Source organism: Ranitomeya variabilis, chromosome 6, assembly GCF_051348905.1.
Source record: "Ranitomeya variabilis isolate aRanVar5 chromosome 6, aRanVar5.hap1, whole genome shotgun sequence".
Lineage (NCBI taxonomy): Eukaryota > Metazoa > Chordata > Amphibia > Anura > Dendrobatidae > Ranitomeya > Ranitomeya variabilis.
In genome coordinates this window covers 67394464-67411640 of record NC_135237.1, presented here as the reverse complement: position 1 = coordinate 67411640, position 17177 = coordinate 67394464, and the positions used below count along the sequence as shown (strand labels likewise).

At 45.2% G+C, this 17177-nt stretch overlaps 2 protein-coding genes across 3 annotated transcripts in view; one reads left to right on the top strand and one right to left on the bottom strand.

The window, feature by feature from the left end:
• Positions 1–17177, bottom strand: part of LOC143781788 (protein NYNRIN-like) — a 1337202-nt gene that overhangs the window by 517533 nt on the left and 802492 nt on the right. The window lies entirely within an intron of this gene.
• The window catches only part of RBM33 (RNA binding motif protein 33), a 165473-nt gene that overhangs the window by 8593 nt on the left and 139703 nt on the right, over positions 1–17177 (top strand). For both annotated transcript variants that reach the window (XM_077268611.1, XM_077268612.1), the window contains exon 2: positions 13957–14035. In XM_077268611.1, the coding sequence (XP_077124726.1) occupies positions 13957–14035 (79 nt within the window). The remainder of the gene's footprint in view (positions 1–13956; positions 14036–17177) is intronic.

Here is a 17177-nt window from a genome sequence, read left to right as displayed (position 1 = left end):
TTGGAAATCCAAGGTTTATTGGCTGATGGAATTGGTCATTCTGAGACAAAATCCCCAACCATTTTATAAATATTCCTACTGGGTTCTGTGCTATAATTACTTACACTGTAGACGGGTATTATGCATTTATACATTGCTGTCCTGTAGGAATGGCACAATTTACTCTTATTAATGGAGGAAATGTTTGGATGAGTGGCTTGCAAAAGTATTCACCCCTCTTGGCTTTCTAGTACCTATTTGGTTACATTACAACCTTCATTTAAAGGGAATCTGTCACTCCATTTTTCGCCTATAAGCTTCGGCCACCGCCATCAGGGACTTATCTACATCATTCTATAATGCTGTAGATAAGCCCCCGATGTAACCTGAAAGATAAGGGAAAACAAGTTAGATTGTACTCACCCAGGGGCGGTCCCGGTGCGGCCCGATGGGCGTTGCGGTCCAAGTCCGGCGCCTCCCATCTTCATACGATGACGTCCTCTTCTTTGCTTCCTGTTTTAGCTCTGGCGCAGGCGTACTTTGTCTGCCCTGTTGAGGGCAGAGCAAAGTACTGCAGTGTGCAGGCCCTGGGCCTCTCTGACCGTTCCCGGCGCCTGCGCACTGCAGTACTTTGCTTTGCCCTCAACAGGGCAGATAAAGTATGCCTGCGCAGGAGCCACGACAGGAAGCAAGGAAGAGGACGACATCTTATGAAGATGGGAGGCGCCGGACAGTGACGCCCATCGGATCGGACCGCACCAGGACCGCCCCTGGGTGGGTGAGTTATCTAACAGAATGCTGTAGATAAGCCCCTGATGGCGGTGGCCTTAGCTTGTAGGTGAAAAATGGGGTGACAGATTCCCTTTAGTTTTGCAATCCGATTTATGTGTGATGCATCAGCACTAAAAAGTCTAAATTAGTGAAAAAAATACAGGCTTGAATTAAGTTTATGGGGTCAAACTAGATGGAGGCTCGATGCTATCGCATCCGGAGGGTAGTGACGTCCCGATGGGGGCAGGCTTTGCAGCACTGAGATTCTTTCATCCCCCAAGCCCCATATAATGCTGCATAAAGGTTTATTATGGCCCCATAAGATGCTGCATAGAACATGTGCCCCATATAATGCTGCATAATGGTTGATTATGGCCCCATAAGATGCTGCACAGAAAATGTGCCCCATAAGATGCTGCATAGTGGTTGATTATGGCCCCATGAGTTGCTTCATAGAAACATTTGCCCCATATGCTGCTGCTGCGATAAAAAAAAAAAGACATACTCGCTTCTTGTCCTGAGCAGGCCCCCGCTACTTGTGATATTCACCTGTCCCCGTTCCACTGCTGGGTGCCGCTCCGTCTTCCACGTCCTCTGCAGTGACTGTTCAGGCAGAGGGCGGCGTGCACACTAAAAACGTCGTCGCGCCCTCTGACTTGAACGTCACAGCCAGAGGACGCGGAAGACTGAGTGGCGCGCTGCGGTGGAACGTGGACAGGTGAATATCGAATGCTCACCCTCCCCGTTATACTCACCTGCTCCCAGTGCGGTCCCTGGCAGCTTCTCACTGACAGATGGTCTCCGGGAGTCGGCAGCTTCTTCTGCCGGCCCCGGAGAAACAGGGACATGCAGAGACGTGCTGGGAGCAGGTGAGTATGATGGACAACTGCCGGGATTGTGGGATTTGAGGACGTCCAGACGGAAGTGGGTGACAGACAATTTAAGGCAATTTAATAAATAGATAAATACTGTATATATTCGAGTATAAGCCGAGATTTTCAGCCCATTTTTTGGGGCTGAAAGTCCCCCCCCTCGGCTTATACTTGAGTTATACCCAGGGGTCTTTAGGGGAGGGGGAGCGGGGGCTGTCTAATTATACTCACCTGTTCCTGGCGCGGTCCCTGCAGGTCCCTGGTTCCCCGGTGCCCAGCTTCTTCCTGTACTGAGCGGTCACATGGTACCGCTCATTACAGTAATGAATATGCGGTTCCCCCTCCCGTAGGGGTGGAGCTGCATATTCGTTACTGTAATGAGCGGTAACGGTGACCGCTCAGTACAGGAGGAAGCTGCCGGCGCCGGGGAAGCAGGGACTGCACAGTGCCAGGAGCAGGTGAGTATACGGGGAGGGGGAGCGCTGCGCGATATTCACCTGCTCCTCGTTCTGGGCGCCGCTCCTTCAGCGTCTTCTGCAGTGACGCTTAGGTCAGAGGGCGCGGTGACGTGGTTAGTGCGCGCCCTCTGCCTGAACGTCAGTGCATAAGACGCTGAAGATGGAGCGGCGCCGGAACGAGGAGCAGGTGAATATTGAAAGTGTCGGGTGCCTGAGCGACGAGAGTTGAGTATGTGATCTTTTTTTTTTTTTTTTTTTTTTAATAGCAGCAGCAGCAGCAAATGGGGCAAGTGCCTGTACGGAGCATCTTATGGGGCCATAACGTTTGTGCAGCACTATATGGGGCAAGTGTCTGTATGTAGTATCTTATGGGGCCATAATCAATGTTTGTGCAGCACTATATGGGGCAAGTGTCTGTATGGAGCATCTTATGGGGCCATAACGTTTGTGCAGCATTATATGGGGCAAATATCTTTATGGAGCATCTTATGGGGCCATAATCAACATTTGTGCAGCATTATATTGTGCAAATGTGTCCATGGAGCATCTTATGGGGCCATTATTAACCTTTGTGCAAGATTATATGGGGCATATTTTAATATGGAGCATCTTATGGGGCCATCATAAACTTTATGGAGCATTATATGGGGCTCCTGATTCAATATGGATATTCAAAAACACTTAACCTACTGATGTCTCAATTAATTTTACTTTTATTGGTATCTATTTTTACTTTTGACATTTACCGATAGCTACTGCATTTCCCACCCTAGGCTTATACTTGAGGCATTAAGTTTTCCAAGTTTTTTATGGCAAAATTAAGGGGGTTGGCTTATACTCGAGTATATACGGTAATTAGCATGTGCATATATATTCACTCCTTTTGCGATTCAGCCCGTAACATTTTCTGGTGCAAGCAATTGCCTTCATAAGCCACATGCTTAGTGCAAGGAGGTCCACCTGTGTGCACTTTAAATGCCACATGGTCTGTCAGTATACACACACCTTTTCTGAAAGGCCAAAGAGGCTGCAACACCATTAACAAGAGGCACCATTAACCAAACACCATGAAAACCAAGGAGATCTCCAAACAAGTCAGGGACAAAGTTAAATACAAGTCAGGGTTATTTAAAAAAAAAAAATTCCCAATATCTGGTGATCCCCCGGAGCACCATCAAATCCATTATCATCAAATGGAAAGCACATGGTACCACAACAAACCTGCCAAGAGAGGGCCGCCCAACAAACCTCTCAGCCCGGGCAAGGAGGGCATTAATCAGAGAGGCAGCACATAGACCAAAGGTAACCCTGAGAGAGCTGCAGAGTTCCCATGCAGAGACTGTAATATCTGTCCATACAACCACAATAAGCTGTGCACCCAATAGAGGTGGTCTTTATGAAGAGTGGGCAAAAAAATCCTTTACTTAAGCACAAAAATTGTATGGCTCATTTTGAGCTTTCCTAAAGACATGTGGGAGACTCCCCAAATGTATGGAGGAAGGTGCTGTGGTCAGATGAGACCAAAATCGAACATTTTGACCACCTTCCAATGTCTCCTTCTAACAAGACAGTGACCCAAAGCATACTGGTAAAGCAACACTCGAGTGATTAAGGTGAAACGGAAATGTTATAAAGTGTCAGAGCCCAGACCATAATTCTATTGAGACTCTGTGGTCAGACTTGATCATTGCTGTTCACCAGAGGAAACCATCTAACATGAAGGAGCTGGAGCAGTTTTGCCTTGAGGAATGGGCAAAAATCCCATTGGCAAGATGTGGAAAGCTCAGAGATTTATCCAAAGTGACTTGCAGCTCTAATTGAGGCAAAAGGGCTCTAAATATTACTGATTTTAGGGGGGTGAATAGTTATGCACACTGAAGGTTACAGTTGTTTAGTTCTATTGGTTGTTTCCTTCACAATAATAATAAAAAAAAAAAAAATCAGTTGTAGATATGTTCTTTACATGAACTGATGCAAACTCTCTCTAAAAAAAACAAAACCGTGCAATTCCAGGTTGTAAGGGCGGGTTCACATCAGCATATGTGTGCGCAGCGTATACCTGCGTACTGATCCGCATGCGTCTTGCGTACATATATTTAACATGGTGTACGCAGTGACGTGTTTGCATCAGTTTGCATGCGTCGTTTCGCGGTGTGCGTCAAACAAAGCCTGTTGCATTTTTTGAGGCATCAAATATGCGCAGGCTTGCGCATGCAGATGAGTGCGTCAGAACAAATCATTACTGTCTATGGGATCGCTAGGGCATGCTTTTGATACGCATGCGTACTTCAGATTGTGCATGTCCAGGAAATGATTTCACCACCTCCACCATGCACATAAACAACGCAAACACATTCAAACGCATGCACACGCAGCGTTGTTTTTTTTTTGCTGTCATGCGTAAGATGATGCGGAGTAAAAATGCAGCGAAAGCATGCAACTGCATGTGTTTTGGCATGCGTTTGCGCATGCAGATGATACGCTGCGCACAGATACGCTAATGTGAACTTAGCCTAAGGTAGCAAAAACACGAAAAAAAAGTGAAGGTGGGAAATAGTTTTGCCAGCCACTATAAAATAACCTACCCATACTCGCTTACAGCTACACCTCCTGAGCAACCCGGAGCACTGGGAATGACTTGGTGTGATTTTATGTAAACCGTTAGTCGTCTTTTGTTTTTCAGCTGTGAAATCTACAGCATATCACAGTTGATTTTTACCAAATCTCGTCCATACGCTGTGAGAATGGTCCTAACGGAAATGCACTTGCGATACCAATCCGTAGTGTGTCAAGTCTGTTGAGGGCAGAGCAAAGTACTGCAGTGCGTAGGCGCCGGGAAAGGTCAGAGACGCCCTGCGCACTGCAGTACTTTGCTCTGCCCTCAATAGGGCAGACAAAGTACGCCTTCGCCGGAGCCGCAGCGTGAAGACCAGAAGAGGACGTCATCTGATGAAGATAGGAGGCCCCGGACCGCGACGCCAATTGGACCAGAACCGGACCAGGACTGTCCCTGGGTGAGTATAATCTAACCTCTTTTTTCTCATCTTTTAGGATACATCAGGGGCTTATCTACAGCATTCCAGAATGCTGTAGATAAGCCCCTGATGCCGGTGGGATTAGCTCACCTTCCATTTTGGGGTGACAGGTTCCCTTTAAGTAAAGGTACCTTCACACGAAACGACATCGCTAGCGATCCGTGACGTTGCAGCGTCCTGGATAGCGATATCGTTTCGTTTGACACGCAGCAGCGATCAGGATCCTGCTGTGATGTCGCTGGTCGCTGAATAAAGTCCAGAACTTTATTTGGTCGTCCGATCGCTGTGTATCGTTGTGTTTGAAAGCAAAAGCAACGATACCAGCGATGTTTTACACTGGTAACCAGGGTAAACATCGGGTTACCAAGCGCAGGGCCGCGCTTAGTAACCCGATGTTTACCCTGGTTACCAGCGTAAAAGTAAAAAAAACAGTACATGCTCACCTGCGCGTCCCCCAGCGTCTGCTTCCTGACACTGACTGAGCTCCGGCCCTAAAGTGAAAGTGAAAGCACAGCGCTGACGTCACCGCTGTGCTGTTAGGGCCGGAGCTCAGTCAGTGTCAGGAAGCAGAGGCTGGGGGACGCGCAGGTGAGCATGTACTGTTTGTTTTTTTTACTTTTACGCTGGTAACCAGGGTAAACATCGGGTTACTAAGTGCGGCCCTGCGCTTAGCAACCCGATGGTTACCCGGGGACCTCGGCATCGTTGGTCGCTGGAGAGCGGTCTGTGTGACAGCTCCCCAGCGATCAAACAGCGACGCTGCAGCGATCGGCATCGTTGTCGCTATCGCTGCAGCGTCGCTTCGTGTGAAGGTACCTTAAGAACTTTACTTTCCACAAGCTTTGCCTAAATTAATTGTACAAGCTAATATAAGAAACTTCATATCTTGGCAGATAAATGTGCTTCTCCCCTGCCTGCTGAAGTGACCACCCACTCCAAAAGAATGGCCTAATTCTGTCCTCTTCAAGAGAAGCCAGACTGCCCGTGTGGGGAGTTGTCAGATTACACAGCCCATTATGCTATGAAATGAAGGAGTGAGGAGCAGGGTGGGAAAACAAGCAGAGGGAGACATTGGAAGATGTTGAGCTTTTAACAAGTCTTTTACCTCCCTTCCAGAGTTGAATTCATATGTATACAGCTCAGTGCTTTTGTATAATCAACTCTGTGCTGCTGATTCTGTGAGCTAGCTAAGGAATGAAGAGCAGAAATCCTCTGCACTTTGTGGTGTATGGGAAGCATGTTAGCAGATAGTCTTCCACGAGCTTAGAGTTCATTACAACATTAAGAGCAGGAGAGGGGAAAACTGGTAATATAGAACTATATAATGGCCAGGAATGGTGTTATACTTCGTGTACATGCAGAGCAGCTGACTCTGAAAAGTTGTTTGAAAGCAGTTACCCTTTAGGGATGTGTTGTAATTTGTGGATCCATATTCACCTTTGTCATGTCTTTCATGTTGTTAATGTTTTATTCTGTTACCTTTTTAATAAGTTGCTGCTCTGTTATTTGGCTTGAGAATGAATCCTCAAACACCGACATCCCTCCTCCCATAAAGCTTTTTCCCATAAGACCAATGCTGCGTTGTGAGTCTTGATTAAAATGCCGATGTAGTGGACATACTCTCTTGTAGGTGATTATAAGCTACGATACGCCTGGGACCTCCTTAAGGCTGGGTGAATTTGTACATAAGTGCTTTTATATCGGTGCAATCCTTTTTACAAGACGCTCCCCAGGTCCCACATGGCTCCATTCATATCAGCAGCCTATACCATGCTGACAAGTAATCAATACATAAATGTATATGTGATGAATAATAATTGTCCTGCGAAAGGGGCAGAATGACTATTCATGACATTGCGAGGTGTATATGCTATCAGATGCTATCATGACGATACTGTCATTGATTATGCTAATTATCTGCAGTGATTGACTGATTACAACCTGATACCTTGCTGTGGATAATCCTTTGGGGTTTTTTGCGTTCATGTTTCTCCTCCATTCTGGCGTTATCTTCAGTTAGAAGGGAAGGTCTGAGAACCAGGGAGTACCAAATGTAACAGCTGAAGGTCATGAGATATGGGAAGAAAGAAGCCACGTTAACCCCTTAGTGACTAGTCAATTTTGACCTTAATGGCCAGACCTCATTTTTTAAATCTGACCACTGTCACTTTGTGTTAATAACTCTGGAACGCTTCAACAGATCCCACTGATTCTGAGACTATTTTTTCATGACATATTGTACTTCATGATAGTGGTAAAATTTCTTCGATATGACTTGGGTTTATTTGTGATTAATATCGGAAATTTGGCAAAAATTTCGCAATTTTCAAACTTTACATTTTTATGCTCTTAAATCAGAAAGTTATGTCACACAAAATACGGTAGTTAAAGGGAACCTGCCACCCCCAAAATCGTAGGTGAGCTAAGCCCACCGGCATCGGGGGCTTATCTACAGCATTCTGGAATGAGATGAGAAAAAGAGGTTAGATTATACTCACGCGGGCGGTCCGATCCGATGGGCGTCGCGGTCCGGACCGGGGCCTCCCATCTTCTTACGATGACGTCCTCTTCTTGTATTCATGCTCCGGCGCAGGCGTACTTTATCTGCCCTGTTGAGAGCAGAGCAAAGTACTGCAGTGCGCAGGCGCTGGACCTCTCTGACCTTTCCCTGCGCACTGCAGTACTTTGCTTTGCTCTCAACAGGGCAGACAAAGTACAATTGCGCCGGAGCCGCAGTGTGAAGACAAGAAGAGGACGTCATCATATGAAGATGGGAGGCCCCGGACCGGACCGCGACACCCATCGGACCGGACCGCAGCGGGACCGCCCCTGGGTGAGTATAATCTAACCTCTCTTTCTCATCTATCAGAATACATTGAGGTCTTATCTACAGCATTCCAGAATGCTGTAGATAAGCCCCTGATGCCGGTGGGCTTAGCTCAACTTCGATTTTGGGGGTGACAGGTTCCCTTTAATGAATAACATTTCCCATATGTCTACTTTACATCTGCATCATTTTTGAAACTTCATTTTTTTTTTCTTATTTTGAAGTTATAAGGGTTAAAAGTTGATCAAGAATTTCTCATTTTGCCAACACAATTTACAAAACCATTTTTTTAAGGCCCACCTCACATTTGAAGGGACTTAGGGAGGGTGGGCTATGTGATAAAAAATACTCAAAAGTGACACCTTCTAAAAGCTGCACCCCTCAAAGTGCTCAAAACCACATTCAAGAAGTTTATTATCCCTTCTGGTGCTTCACAGGTATTAAAGCAATGTAGAAGGAAAAAATGAACATTTAACTTTTTTTTTTTTCACAGAGATTTGTTATTTTCACAAGGGTAACGGGAGAAAATGGACTCTAAAATTTTTTATTCAATTTCTCCTGAGTATGCCGATACCCCATATGTGGGGGAATACTACTATTTGGTTGCACAGCAGGTCTTGGAAGGGAAGGAACGCCGTTTGACTTTTTTAACGCAAAAATGTCTGGAATTGAGAGCAGACGCCATATATGGTTTGGAGAGCCCCCTGATGTGCCTAAACAGTAGAAACCAAGTGACCCCATTTTGAAAACTAGACCCTTTAAGGAATGTATCTAGAAAATAAAAAATCACATTTTACCCACAAAAATGTACTTTTAGCCCCAATTTTATTTTCACAAGGTTAACAGGAGAAAATGGACCCCAAAATTTGTTGTGCAATTTCTCCTGAGTATGCCGATACTCCATAGGTGGAGGAAAATTACTGTTTAGGCACAGGGATCTGAAAGGAAGGAGTGATATTTTGGAACGCAGACTTTGATGTAATGATCTGCAGGTGTCATGTCACTTTTAAACATCCCCTGATGTCCTAAACAGTAAAGAAAAAAACAAAGTTACCCCATTTTGGAAACTGCGCCCCTCAAGGATTTTAACCAGGGGTATAGTGTGCATTTTAAACCCACAGGTAAGAAACCGAATTTGATAACATTAGGTTGAACTTTTTCAATATGACATTTTTTTTTTTTTCACGAAAAGGTTATCACCCTAAATATGTAGTTTTCACAATAGATAATAGGAGAAAACTGACCCCATAATTTGTTTGCTGAACTACCAAGTTGAGCACGTGGGCCAAGCACGGTACGTGTGTGAGCTTGCCAAGCTTCACAGCTGCCACCAGGTTACACCCATTATCACACACGACCATGCCTGGTTGGAGGTTCTGCGTCAAAAGCTACATATCTGTCCAGTCAGTTATTGCTTTCAATAACTGCCACAGTGTGCGTTTTTTATCCTAGGCAAATTAACTTCAGCATAGCCTGTTGCCTTTTCGCTGAGGGAGTGCTTCAGAGCTTCCGGCTGATGTGGACGACATGCTATGAAATAACTCATCGGAGGAGGAGCAGGGAGAGGTGATGGAACTGATGTATGACGTGGAGGAAACCCTGATAGAAGTAGGACCAGCAATCCTTGGCATCGGGAACACGTACTGTGCCAGGGTGGGACTCCACTCCATCCTCTACAATGTTCACCCAGTGTGCCGTCACTGAAATGTAGCGTCCCTGGCTGCAAACGCTTGTCCTCTTGTTGGTCGTTAAGTGGACTATCCCAGTAACTGCATTGATAAGGGCATCGGTGATATACCTGGACACATGCTGGTACAAGGCGGGGACGCCACATTGGGAGAAAAAGTGGCATCTTGGTGCCGAGGAACGGCTGCCGCCATTAGTCAGCTGAAATTCTCCACGTTAACAAGCCTAAACGGCAACATTTCCACGGCAAGCAATATGGAAATGTCTGTTTAGCCTTTGGGCCGGTGGGTAGTTGGCTGCAAACGCCTTCTTTTGTTCCAAGGCCTAGGGTAGGGACAGCTGAACACTGTGCTGGGACAAAGATTTGAAAGTCCCTGATGATGGTGCGTCAGAAAGTGCTAGGACATGTGCAGGGCAGAGGACATCTGCGCCACTGTCATGGACAGGGTATTGGGAAGTACCTAGCACAGGTTAGGAGGCAGTGAGGTCACCCGCTAGCACTGATCGTGGACCCAGGCGTTCAGGCACATATCATCTAAGCACTTGACTCGATGCCCTGATCATGCTGGTGGTGGTTAGGCTCTTAATGGTCAGGCCCTGCTGATCTTGGCATGGCACAGGTTACAGATGACCGGTTTTTTTTCTCTCTCAGAACTCTCTTTAAAATGTCCCAGACTGGGGAACTCCCAAGTCTTTGACTTATAAATTCAGGAAGGTTTGGTGCTCTATGGAGCAGTTGCCCGCCTTCTCCCTCTGGGCACCCCACTGCCCCGTTGCCGATCCCTCCCCCTTGACGCTGCTTGCCTCGTTCTGCATGTCAGTTTCCCAGGTTGGGTAGTTGACATTGTCATCCACCACCGCACCCTGGTCCTCCTGACTTGGTAACTTAACAACAACCTGACTTATCAACAACTGTGTCTCATCATCTAACTCAAACAAAATGTTGCTGTTCCCCAGCATCATTTTGTGGCCGTGACTGCTCTAAGTTTTGTGCGTCACTAAACAGCATCTCCTCCTGTCCCTCTGGGAGCATGCTGGTTGAGAGGCCACAATCAAGAAATGTTGTAGACAGCTCCTTGGAGTGTCCTATTGTGAGAACCTGGGACTCAGCGTGGTAGGAGGAATGAGGATCAGGGTGATGATTGTGATCCAGACTGTTGGCTGGTGAGACTGGACTGTGTGGAAGACTGCATGGTGCTACCAAGCTTGCTGGAAGCCTTATCTGCTCTCCAACTCACCACCTATTCGCCCTGCCCTGGCTTCAGAAGTGGTCTACCATACCTCCCTGCAAAATGGGACAGGAACCTTTGTGTCGTGGATGGGCGTGCATGTACACTACAGCAACAGGTGTTGTCGCATCTTGGCGTCTTCTTGCACCATTATCAGCACTTCTATTTCCCCCGTCCCTTACCGCACGTATTTTCTAATTGCTTGGTCTCTTGAAACCAAGTTTACTTTTCATGAAAAAAAAAAAAAAAAATTGGTCACGTGCAGCAGGTAAATCAGTTTTTTGGAGTTTAATACCACAGTTAAGTACCACAAATCATGTAATGGAAACAAGTGGAGAAGGGAGAAAGGAGAGCTAGGTCAGCATTGATGCAGCCACAATCCTGCTGAGAAGCGCACGGAAAAAGCATGGGATCCGGCTGAGGCAAACAAAGAGGAAACATCCAGCGTGGAAGCAGGGTAAGTAAAATGTCCAATTTTATTGAAGAAATAAATCACATCCATAAAGACATGGTAAGTGCGGTTCTGGTCACAGTGGATGCAACTAACGCGTTTCAGCTCCTATGAGAGCCTTGTTCATGGTTGTTTAGACAGTGTGAACAAGCACAGTTCTGAGAATAAATGTTTGTCAAACCACACAGCAGTTGGTGGGTAAGTTGATGTTAAATTAAGAGTGCAAACACCTGTAGAGAGATTAACCCATTGCCCACATCACGTAACAGCATGCAATTTGTAAAGCATCATAGTTGTGTGAACAAAGGCTTAAAAACAGACAAAATACACATTTAAAAGAAAGGTAAAAAGTAGAAGTAAATTGTATCTTCTGTAGCTCAAAGAAAAGAGGGTATCCATATGGGTACTGTCACACAGTGCCATTTTGATCGCTATGACGGTACGATTCGTGACGTTCTAGCGATATCCATATGATATCGCAGTGTCTGACACGCAGCAGCGATCAGGGACCCTGCTGAGAATCGTACGTCGTAGCAGATCGTTTGGAACTTTCTTTCGTCGCTTGATCACCCGCTGACATCGCTGGATCGTTGTGTGTGTGACACCGAGCCAGCGATGTGTTCGCTTGTAACCAGGGTAAACATCGGGTAACTAAGCGCAGGGCCGCGCTTAGTAACCCGATGTTTACCCTGGTTACCAGCGTAAACGTAAAAAAAACAAACAGTACATACTCACATTCCGGTGTCTGTCCTCCGGCGTCTCAGCTTCTCTGCACTGTGAGCGCCTGCCGGCCGGAAAGCGAGCACAGCGGTGACGCGGTGACGTCACCGCTGTGCTTTCCGGCTATGGTGCTTACACAGTGCAGAGAAGCAGAACGCCGGGGGACAGACACCGGAATGTAAGTATGTACTGTTTGTTTTTTTTTTACGTTTACGCTGGTAACCAGGGTAAACATCGGGTTACTAAGCGCGGCCCTGCGCTTAGTAACCCGATGTTTACCCTGGTTACCCGGAGACCTCGGCATCGCTCCAGCGCCGTGATTGCAAAGTGTGACCGCAGTCTACGACGCTGGAGCGATAATCATACGACGCTGCGATGTCACGGATCGTGCCGTCGTAGCGATGAAAATGGCACTGTGAGACAGTACCCTAAGCGTAAGGAAAAGACAAAAGCATTAGAAACAAAAAAAAATAAAAATGATAAAAAATGAAAAAAAGTATGTGTGCGTATGTATGTATGTATGTATGTATATACATGTGCAAGTAGAAAATGCTTGGACCCTGTAGAAATATATAACGCAGTTGTACTTGTTATATCTGAAAGATGTCTGTGAGTGCGCTAGGACCCGGATCGTGCACCCTACGTATTGCATTGTTACCAACTGTACATTCAATGAGGTAAATGACCCCTTTGCTGTTGCAATTCAAGAAACTATTTATATGTTACACTTTGCCGTTGCTGAAGAAAGAAATGTCTTGGATTTATATACATATTTGCAACACAATCATATATTGTTACCACATTTGAAAAACCCTTGTAATGCCAAGTTCCAGACTTGGGTGTTTGACTAAAAAGGCTTGGAGACGATATAGAACATAGGGTTGGGGCTCTCCTTGTGACAAGTCTAATAGCTAACTTTTGATATCTCTTGTAATACTCTGTGGATGAGTAATTGAATACAGAAAAAATGTTTCAACGCTTTTTTGGAGTGTTGTATAACACCGAGATGTACCGCAAAGCACCTAATACTCAATGAATGAGTATATTGTCAATTTTGTTTCACCCAACAAATAAAAATGTGTTGAACTGCCTCAGCTCATATGTTTAATCCCTTTCCGACATAGGGCGCAAATATGATGTCGGAGTCCCTCCCTTTGATGTGGGCTCCGTCGGTGAGCCCACATCTTTACCAACACGTCAGCTGTTTTGAACAGCTGACATGTGCCCAGGATATTTGCGGGTGGAATCGGGATCCGGGCGTCTATTAACCCTTTTAACATGCGCTTCCGGCAATCGCGCTGGAAATCCACCCATCGGTGACCCCCGTCACGTGATTGCGGGTCACCGATGGGTTGGCATCACAACCAGAGGTGTCCTGCAGACCTCTATGGTTGTCACTGCCAGATTGCTATGAGCGCTGCCCGGTGGTCGGCGCTCATAGCAAGTGAGGGCTGTGGAGTCGGTAAGCCAAATCTCCGACTCCTTAATTTCCATGACTCCCAACTCCACCAAAATGGACTCTGACTCTCCGACTCCACAGCCCTGTTTAGCAGTAATTGCATCGGCCCCATCAAGTCTAAAATGTTTTAAATAATGTAGAGGGTATTTATTGGGAAACCTGGTGACAGATTTGTTTTTCCTAGCCCAAACATCGTTCTAGCAGCTCACCTTGGGTGTGTAAAGCAGAATAGCAACATGTATGGCTAATAGCACCTAATACACCAGGTAGATCGGGTATATTGTGACCAAACTGAAAATAGTTCATATCTAGCAGTGTATTCGGCTTGCCTGGTCCTATTCCTGTTATGTGCTGTGTAGTATAAAGCCGACGGCATCTTCCGTTAATATTTCATGCATTTGTAACGTTTTCTAAGTGTTTCTGAATGATGCACTTAATAGTCGTCTTAACAAGATTTTTCTCTTTGCAGACGATGACTTTGATCAGTTTGATAAGCCTGGCGCAGAAAGGTCTCGGAGACGAAGAACTAAGGATGACGACTGGGACAGGTACTTATGTTCCTCCCTGTGATGAACCATCATACAGTGATGGCATTCTGTTTGGCAGGCGAAATATAGGTTATATAATGAAGATGTTACATGCGCTCTCCGTGTCGGCAAGTAAGGAAGGATTTGACTAATCTAGCAGAAATGCATTCCACGATGGAGACGGAGTTTAAGGGACTTTTCTTGTGCAATTGTGTAGGCAAATAGAGATGTCAGATGTTTCATTATTGTGAATTTTAACTTGTTGCTTAAATGGGTTTTCCCACAACTAAAAGTTCATTTTAATCAACAGATTTTGGAAAAATAATAATTTCCACAATTGGATGTGTTTTAAAAAATAATGTCCCTGTGCTGAGATAATCTTATACATGTGCCCCTGCTGTGTACTTTGTAATGGTTGTGTCTGACTGTGCAGAAACATGGTCTGATCATACCACAGCTCCTGGGCAGGGGAGGAAGCAAAAGAGAGTATACAGATAGGACAGCATGGGATTGCAGCAGATTCATCTGTATACTCTTTTCCTTCCTCCCCTGCCCAGGGTATGTGGTATGATCAGACCATGTCCCTGCACATCCGACACAGCCATTACATAGTACACAGCAGGGGCACATGTATAAGATTATCTCAGCACAGGGACATTATTTTAACCCCTTCATGACCTTGGGATTTTCCGTTTTTTGCGTTTTCGTTTTTTGCTCCCCTCTTTCCCAGAGCCATAACTTTTTAATTTTCCGTCAATATGGCCATGTGAGGGCTTATTTGTTGCGGGACAAGTTGTAACTTTTGAACGACACCATTGGTTTTACCATGACGTGTACTAGAAAATGGGGGAAAAATTCCGAGTGCTGTGAAATTGCAAAGAAAGTCCAACCCCATGCATGTTTTTTGTTTGGCTTTTTTGCTAGCTTCACTAAATGCTAAAACTGACCTGCCATTATGATTCTCTAGGTCAGTACGAGTTCATAGACACCAAACATGTCTAGGTTATTTTTTATCTAAGCGGTGAAAAAAAATTCCAAACTTTGCTAAAAAAAAAAAAAATTCCGATACCCGTAGCGTCTCTATTTTTCGTGATCTGGGATCGGGTGAGGGCTTATATTTTGCGTGCCGAGCTGACGTTTTTAGTGATTTTGGTGCAGATACGTTCTTTTGATCGTCCGTTATTGCATTTAATGCAATGTCGTGGCGACCAAAAAAAAGTAATTTTGGCGTTTTTAATTTTTTCTCGCTACGCCATTTAGCGATCAGGTTAATCCTTTTTTTTATTGATAGATCGGGCGATTCTGAACGTGACGATACCAAACGTGTATATTTGATTTTATTTTTATTGTTTTATTTTGAGTGGGGCGAAAGGGTTGATTTAAACTTTTATGTTTTTTTATTTATTTCATACATTTTTAAACATTTTTTTTTTTAATTTTGCCATGCTTTGATAGCCTCCATGAGAGGCTAGAAGCTGGCTTAGCCTGATCTGATGATCGCTGCTATGTAGCAGAGCCGATCACTCCTATGTGGCCTAATTACAGGCTTGCTATGAGCGCCGACCACAGGGTGGGGCTCACAGCAAGCCAGAATCAGCAACCATAGAGGTCTCAAGGAGACCTCTGGTTACTATGCCGACGCATTGCTGACCCCCGATCATGTGACGGGGGTCGGCGATGAGCGCATTTCCGTCCGCGCGGCCGGAAGCGGTAATTAAATGTCGCTGTCAGCGTTTGACAGTGGCATTTAACTAGTTAATAGTGGCGGGTGGATCACGATTCACGACCCCTGAAGGAATTTATCTAGAGGCATTGTTCTATAGTAATTATTATATTGGTTTTGGTTTATGAATTTGTAATGTGGCGGTATGTGTAAGCTGTGCGGAGTACATCAGATTTATAAAAGTGTGTTGTATCCACAGGGTAAAAACAAATTTTATTAATTTGTGGACAAGTGGTATGCTTTGAATCAATCCTTAATGCAAAGGCCAGGTTTCTCAGGGCAGGATTTACAATGGTAACTTGTGTCCTTTCCTATTCCCCTCTTTGAGCACTCTCTGCAACATTTTTGTGATCATCCTTCCTTCGCTGTTTGGGGAATATCTCCTGGGAAATGTTGACCTTGGACAATACGGGCGCTATCGGTTTCAGAATTGCTGGTACCCTCACCTCCCTGAGTGCCAAATATTAGGGCCTTGATGTCTTCCTCCTGAGACTGAAGGGAAGGTCCCCATATTGTCTGCAGATCAGACCAGCACAAAAGGACTGTACGGTGCCATCTGTAGAATGTGCACCGACAATTTCTTGTACCATACTTTGGCTTTGTGCATAGCACTGTATGGTTTTGAGGACTTGATCTGAAAGATCTACACCCCTCTGTACCGATTGTAATCCAAGATACAATCTGGCTTTGGGACTTGTGGTCCCACGAACAGTGACAAGGGAGCTGTTGTCACGGTGTATGGTGGTCAGGATAAGGACATCCCTTCTGTCCTTATACTTGACCACCAGCTTGAATGAAAGGTCTATAGACATGGCGGTCTTAATGGAGAGAGAGAGAGGACATGCGTACGGACTAGACAGGCTGCCAAGAGAGGTGGTGAGTTCTACTTCAATGGAAGTCTTCAAACAGAAGCTGAACAGATATCTGTCTGAGATGGTTTAGTGAATCCTGCATGGAGTAGGGGGTTGGACACGATGACCCTGGAGGTTCCTTCCAACTCGTGACATTCTATGAATCTAGACATATGAGTTCATCTTTAAAACTGTTGTTTATGGATCAATCAAACTATTAAAGGAGCAGTCCACTACTTAAAGACTTGAAAAAATAAAACACCTCTTTGCTGACTCTGTTCCAGTCTACATGACAAAGTCATCACTGTTAAAAATCAGAAACACCAGCCAGTTGTAACTGCTCCTGTTGTCAAACAACCTTCCACTCATGGAAGAAAAAAATATATTTCTAAGAAGTTATTTATTTTTTTAACGGATACCTTCATGGTAAAGGACCTTTGCTTCTTAAGACACATTGTATCTATCAATCTCGTGCACATGACAGATTTTGGCCGTCTTTCCTTGGTGTCAAGCTTTCTGATTGGTGATTCTAATATATTGCACCATATCTTGTCTGTTATGTTGTAATTTTATGGCTTAATTTTCAGGT